General features: G+C 37.6%; 2 protein-coding genes across 3 annotated transcripts in view; one reads left to right on the plus strand and one right to left on the minus strand.

Moving 5' to 3' along the window:
• Positions 1-323: 323 nt before the first annotated feature.
• Positions 324-7,300, minus strand: LOC138052167 (protein C3orf33-like). 2 transcript variants are annotated; one of them, XR_011133015.1, is made up of 6 exons: positions 7,122-7,300; positions 4,919-4,978; positions 3,356-3,494; positions 2,893-3,059; positions 685-1,803; positions 324-572 (listed from the first exon to the last, which is right to left on the minus strand). XR_011133015.1 is itself a non-coding variant. In XM_068898543.1 (5 exons), exons 1-5 carry the CDS (start codon positions 7,203-7,205, stop codon positions 1,501-1,503), a joined length of 753 nt encoding a protein of 250 aa, XP_068754644.1. In that variant the 5' UTR covers positions 7,206-7,300; the 3' UTR covers positions 324-1,500. The 2 variants fall into 2 exon arrangements, 1 of the variants encoding a protein (XP_068754644.1); XM_068898543.1 differs by having other exon boundaries at positions 324-1,803.
• Positions 7,301-7,388: 88 nt separating this feature from the next.
• The window catches only part of LOC138052165 (cyclin-L2-like), a 34,411-nt gene continuing 34,299 nt past the window's right edge, over positions 7,389-7,500 (plus strand). Inside the window, exon 1 of the mRNA XM_068898541.1 lies at positions 7,389-7,500. This exon is cut by the window's right edge and continues 103 nt beyond it. Within this exon, the coding sequence (XP_068754642.1) occupies positions 7,412-7,500 (89 nt within the window). The 5' untranslated portion in view covers positions 7,389-7,411.

Genomic DNA, 7,500 nt, shown 5'->3' on the forward strand with positions numbered 1-7,500 from the left:
AATTACTGATAAAATTATTGTTGCATCACAGACAAGATGATTCGGAGCAAATACGACCTTTATCCAGGCGATTTGCCATAAACTTGAAAAACGTCTGGCCGACTTTTTTTTCAAGATTACCCAAATGCAATCTTGTCCATGCTTCTCTTTCCTATTGCTGTATTTCTTTTATGTTGTTCAACAGTTTTAGCTGGTTATTGCAGTGTTTTAATCTACCTTTTGGGAATTTTGAGTATCATGAAATTACATCATTTTGTGTGACGCAGCCCCTTTAAATAAGCCATGCACTGTGATGAAATGTCAGTCTAGCACACACAGTATCCTGAAACAAAATAAATAGGGTTCATCTCTATTTTCAAACTGCTTACAGTGTATCAATGATATGAAGATGTAAATTATGAGTGTCCATTAATACAGTGGACAGTTGTTGTTACTAACAATAATTTTATGTTAACCTTGAAACTGCATTTATCATCTCTCTCCAAAACACAAGCATGCACAAAGCCTATTACCCTCGGATATCTGATTCAGTCCTTTTTAGTTCAAAGTAAAAGCGAAGCAACCATATTTAACTGACAAATGTGAGGTCGTCCAGATAAATTTATCCAGTACATAATTCACTTTATTATATAAACACCAATGAAATACCAAGTGAGCTTTTGCGCGAAAACATGATGTCTTCACAAGTGAAGATAACGTGTTATTTTCACATGTGAAAAGATCACTGTTGCTATGGTTACATATGAAAATCGCACCTTTTGTGAAAAGATTTAGTATTTCACTGGTGTTGACAAATATTTCACTCGTTCGCTGCCTTCACTTGCGAAATATTTTTCAACACTTGAAGAGAAATTTTGTATCTCGGCATGGCCATGTAATATCCTCTATCTCCAGATTATAAAAAATTAATAGACTTCATGTTGAAGGTTGGCCAAGGTTTTGCCTGTACTTACATGACTGTATAGATGTGCTTAGAGTGTAGATATTATTTACAGTTACAGGGGTAAATACTGAAATCTTTACAGAGATTAAAACTGACAGATAGTGACTTATCCACTGGATAAACTTAACTGGCCTTTGAACAACTGAGGCCAGATGTTCTACTGCTGAACCACAAGAAATTAATAGCAGGGTTCTCAATAAACCCGTAGCACCTGTCACGGTTTCACTAGTAAGTGTTAAGTTACGGCTATGAAACCATCTTGATCAGTAGATCATTGAGTCAATCACTTGCTTTGTTGCAGCTGAAGATAGCACAGCAATGGCTGTTCAAAATTCTATTGAGAACCCTAAATGATACTGCTATACTGCCTGGACTAAATTGTGACAAGGTGGTAAATTTGTAGTTCATAGCTATGCATGCTGGCAAAGGCAAATTAGAGTTCCCCTAAAGGGAACTGAACCTATGAACCTCTGATAACTATAATGTAGCAATAATACTACTACAGTCCAGTTCATTTAAGTGGGTTTACTGGTCAATCCACAAGCAATAACAAAGCTTCATTGTTTATCATCCTTCCCTATCTTTCTGGCAAATAAACCCCAAATTGACAAATTTTGGACAAGAGAAACTGCCTGTTTCATCTTTACAGCAGGAAGAGAGAGCCCTTGTTGCAGTTTTTCTGCAAGGGAAACTCTAACCCAAATGCCAACACCTTTTTTCTCAGCTTGCAATTCTGCTTTCAACAGTCTCTTCTGCAGTTTGATGTAAGGTGTGCTCTTTGTTAGGGTTGACAAGGGGCATGTTACTGCCACACCCTGTCGCACCAATTCCTCATTCACACACACTGATGACAACCACCCCTGTAGGAGAGGAAGGTTTGATTGTTACTGAAACACAAGAAAATATTTTTTTTGTCTTGCATTCAACACAAATTGAAAACATTTCCAGGTCCTGGTCTCAGACGTTGCTGTAAGGTTATTAATGTGTGGCAAGGGAAAGCTTAAAACACAGCTCCATCATTCAGTACGTCATATTAAGGTTTTCAGATCTCTTCTGAAGAGCAGGACGGTATGAGTTGGGGGGGGGGGGGGGGGGGGGGGCAGATCTTTAACCTGGGATCTCTTGATTTCAAGGCAAGCGCACTAACCACTGTGCCAAACTGCCTCCTCTCCACTTCATAGATAAATTTATTGTTGTCCATCTTGAACTATCAATATTGTGTTTCTAGCTTTCTGATTGCTTCACTTAATCTCAGTTGCCAGCTCGTATACCACATGACCTAATAATTATGGAAACTGATTCATTCACCAAGTGTTCCCAAGCTGGAAACTGATTCCAAGTGTCCAAGCATTCAGAATGAAATGGATATTTAATAAAAACAAATTATTATTAATTTATTATTATTCTATTTGCAACTAGTTATTTACTATCTCATGTCCAATGTGCGCTCTATAGAATAATATTTAATTTATTGTTAATTACTCAAAAGATCTTTCGGTCAGAAGAAGAGAAAAAACCATAATTTCACAACATTTATTATAATTTTAGATGGTGGTGCCCCAGAAATTTGAGGTCATGAGGAGCAATTTTAAAATTTCTTCTTTCTGTAACAAACACTTCTTTTCGAAAAAAATCTTCAAACAAATTTGAAAGCAACCATTATTTCCCCCACTTTAAATTTACTTTTTCATAGGAGTGAAGGATCCCTTTGCAATTTTGGGCGGTAATTATTATACTTAAGAGAATAAATAAGATATGACCATGTATGTTGGATTTCTATTTTTTTTCATGTTTCGACTGCTCACTTCACTTGCAGTTTTCATGTATATGAAAAGAAATTATTTCATCAATCAAACTGTCACCCCAGTGGCCCCATTAAGCCACTTCACATATCTGGCATTAAAAGTCTTCCTGAATAATTATCATTATTTTTCAGCACAGCTAGATACCTTTTTCTTGTATATAATGCAACTCAGATTACTGTCTTCAGTCACTAGAAAAGGTGTCATGCGGACTTTAACAGACATCAAATTCTCCACGAGCCACTTCTGTCCCCCATCTCGAAATTCAACTCCAAGCACACTTACAGAAAGAAGATCAGGTTGTTGTGAGCTGGCTGTATGTAGAAAATAAAGTAGACTAAAATAATTTATTAGAACAGAACAGAACAGAGGGAAATATTCTGAAATCAAACAAATCTGCACTAGTGAAATTCAACACTGCTTTTTGATGCAAAATCCTGTGAAGTATGGTGTTTAAGTGGTCAGCCATCTGACAAGCAGTGCTTGTAATGCAATACCAATTCACTGACACTGCCAAAGACGTTCTAATGCTGCCAAATTAAAGAAGAAACAAGGCTATTTTCTGACTGTTCCAGCTTATCAACCAGTCTCCAAGGAAAAAAATACCTACCCCAGATCCCCTGAAGCAGAGGAATGTGACGAACACCAAGGGTGTTATCTGGCCTTACTTCGGCTATGTGGCCATACAAGGGAATATTCTTTGTAACAAACTCTGTTGGAACATCAGACACTGCTTTGAACTGCCTGAACTAAATGATAGCACAATAGAAAGAACTATGGTGGATTGTCAGTCAACTGGTACAACAGGTATCAGCTGAGTGACTTCAATGGTACATGCCTGTGCATTGGTCCAAGGCTGCTGCCTAACAAAATTTTAACGGGGCCCACAGAGCTAAACGCTGAGAACTTAGGAGCCCAACATATGAAGTGAAAGGTGTTGCTGTGAAAAATTAAGGCGCCCAGAGCTATTCTTTGGGAGCCCCAGGCTACTGGGCTCCTGTTAGGCAACAGCCTTGTGGTCTGCAGTCTAGAGTTATGTAAAAGTCAGACTATGTACCAATGTGATAGTAATAAATGTGCCCGTACTAGAAACAATGCAGTGATTACTAATGGTAACAGGCAGTTGACCTAGATCGCTGAACTAGGTTCTTACACAGTGTCCCACTACTACTCTCGTCTCCGCATGCTGCACATTGTGATATTCATTTAAGACAGTGCTATTGTTATTGCGCATACGTTCTGAGCATCTTGAGATACTTGGGTTTCCTATCAGTGATGCTTACTAATACAGGGATATTTTCTATCTGGAGAAAGTAGATCTTAGTAAGTACTCTTAGCATCCAAAAAGATAATAATAATTAAGCTTCAATTTTAGGAAGAACGCCATACATCGCTTTGTATTTTAAAGCTGTTTACAAATATTATTCAATACATGAACTATCTTTGAAAAATGCGTGGTAACCCCCAATTTTCTCTTTGGATTTCAATAACACTTGTTAAGATCTACATTTCCTGCATAATCACAAACCCGGGAAAAAATACCTTTGAATTAGTAGGCACCATCCTTAACATCTGTAACATTTAAAGGTAAAGGTAAAGTCACTTTATTTAACGTTGGTAGTTCCTTCAGTTACGAGGCTGGTATCAATGGAAGCCGACGGTGCACCCTTTACCCCCCTCCCTCTGTCAGTGCTCCGTTTTAAGGGGATTTAAAGCTAATTAGCTACACAGATCAGAGGAAAGTCGAAACAGACATTAAAGTCACCAAGGATCGAACTGGGGACCTCTCACTCCGAAAGCCGCGCACTAGTCATCTGAGCCACGACTGCTGCTAAAGACCTAGGGAAAGCTAGTTTACAAATTTTCTCATACTTTTTATTCTTGCAATGTAAGGAAAGTAGTTTCGTCTTTTGAGATGTCCATTGTCATTACTGTAACGGTTAATATTATCATCTTTATTACCCGGTAATAATTTTTATTAGACTAAGTGATATTACAAAAACTTTACTTGAGAGGTTTAACACAGTTATGTTCCCAGTGTACCATATTTAACACTTTGACCAAGAGAAACAAAAACCAGAAAATCAAATAGCATAGATTGAAGTAAATTAATAACATCAGGCATGATACTAGTTGACAGTCGGACCTTAAATAAATGTGCTATTACACTCACCACATAAGTTCTTCTCAGGATGACAAAAATTCCAGCCCCAGCTAAAACCCAGGACAAACTCTGTAAGTTAAAAATTAAATGCTGTCATCCAGAGAGGTGATTGTAACAGGCTTAAGGGCAGTCATTAAGGGCTGCAGGCCGTGGGCCGTGGGCTGCAGGCCAGGGTTCCCCCCCTCCCCCCATCTAAACTTTCATACTTTTATACATTTCTATAACAGTGAATATTAATGTCCAATTTCATATTTAATGAGATCCTTTGTATAGTAGTTACTGTCAGTAGTACAATTTTTAGATGAAGAGCCACTACGTGGATACACTGACATTAAACCATTACATTCATTTATTTAAAATAATGGAAAGTTTTGCCTGCATTTTTCAGTTCAATTTATTATTTATTAAAAGCAAGGAACCCTAACTTAATGTAGGCCAACAGAAATATTTATCCATGTCTTTTAGACCCTTAAATGAAGCAACAAAAACAAACTCCTGGATATCACATCAGCCTACTTTTTAAATACAAAATGATAATCTAATAAAAACCACTTCCCCTTTTCCTGAAACAGAATAAATTACTGAATGTGCCACAAATCCTAAAGCATGACTGTACACTCGCTGCTGTTCCAAAAGACCCTATCGGTAGGATTCCTGGAACCTGCAGACAGCTCTTTTAAGGGAAAGCAAAATGTGCTTTGTTAATATTAGAGACAGCATTTGTAACAAGTGGTGGTCTTGTCTGCTATTAAAGTGCTACAGACTATGATCAAAAAATTCACTTCCCTTTTTCCATTATATTTTGAAAGCGTGTTTGCTTGACACCTGACTGGCAAAATTTTGAGCTTCAAATTACATGCAAAGGCTGTTTGCTTTGAGTGCAAGTTTTGGATTTCACGGTCCGTCATTACTCACGTTCAAGACTGACCGATTGCACATCAGAGGGTTGGATAGAGGATAAGATGATGTCAAAGACTCACTAGCTTAAAATTGCAGTATGTAAACGCAGCTTATTATAAATGCAAAACATGAGTTTAACCTGGAAATTTCCGTGCTCCTGTGCTGCATATTAATTTAGGTGCGTGCACACACATTGCATTTTTAAACTAGTGAGTCTTTTACATCATCTCATCCTCGATCCAGCTCTCTCAAGATTTCTAAAGTTAGTAATGGTGGACCATTAAATAGAAAAATTCCAGTCAAAATAAACAAGTGTCTCTTTGAAATAAAGGCTTAAAATTTCCGTCACTTAGTGTTCAGTTAACATAGTTTTGAAATACAAAGAAATAGTAGAATTGATTTTTGATCATAATTGCACTTTAAGAGCTAGACAAAGATGGCTATTCAGGAGTCAGGAGTCAAGTACTTTTAGTCCTTCTTAGCTATCATCGGAGTACTGAACTACATGCACTATGTAAGATTACAAAGTACCATAGATTGAGAAAGAGTAATCAGAAGGAGATCCAGATTTCCAAGGCTACAGCTGTACATAATTGCTTGAAATGAATATAAACCCGTTTGAGAAAATTTAAAAATTCTTATAAAAAAGTGCTTCAGCAAAGACAGTTACTGTGGAATTAAACATGAAACTCTAATTCACATATAAAAAGCGAAACACAAATTTTGAACCTATCATAATGCTCCTGGGAAACATACAGTAAGACGTCCTTAGGTAATGGTATACAGATCGATATATTCCCTAGTAGTCCCAACAACTAAACTTTCTAACTTCAATCATAACTAAATCCTTGCCATGGTTAAAGGTGGAATGGCCACTTAAACCTACAAGCTGAAAATGGGTGAGGTCCAGCCTATGACTCTCCCATGCCTTATGAATTCAATGAGTGTCAGGTGAGGGTATCGTGGAATAGTATACTATTCCCCCAACCCCCCCCCCCACCCCCTTCTTTCCCATCCTTCCCACTTCACTTAACCGTAGATGATGACGGTTCTGGGACTTCAGTGAATGTTTATAGAGCATAAAATTAAAAGTTCTCTCACCAAGTAGGGTGAAATAAAATAAATATTAAAAAATGCCAGTATTTAAAGAAAAAAGTCACAGACGTTTCGGGTGTAGAAACCCTTCCTCAGTGTGAAGCAACACCCGAAACGTCTGTGATTTTTCAAAAATTCTACTGACACTTTTTGATATTCATTTTATATCACTCTTCCTATTGAAGAGTCACGCATTTCCCACAAAAAGTTCTCTCACCCTTAACACTCGCAAATTTTTGTCCACGTAATTGGTTACTTTAGTGAGTATATCATCACAGTTATCCTCGTCTTCTTGTTTCATGCCAGCGCTGTTTTCTTAAGGAGAAAATTTATCCTTTTCTCCCGTCATTTTTTTATAGGTTCGGGTAACGGCCGATTCGAGTGAGATACGAAAAGTAGTCGGTTGATACTCGGTTGGCCCAAATTTGGTTGACCTCGTGCACGTGCTTCTCCGATGATGACATCATCATTGGTCAGTGACGTTCGAGGAACGTTGAAGGGTTCAATATGGCTGCCGTGGCCGGTAATATGGATTACGGAGAAGTTTTAATTTCGTTAGAAAATTGTATTTTGAGTGAAGATCATATAGAAAAAAC

This window comes from Montipora capricornis, chromosome 6 (genome assembly GCF_036669925.1).
Source record: "Montipora capricornis isolate CH-2021 chromosome 6, ASM3666992v2, whole genome shotgun sequence".
Classification (NCBI taxonomy): Eukaryota; Metazoa; Cnidaria; class Anthozoa; order Scleractinia; family Acroporidae; genus Montipora; species Montipora capricornis.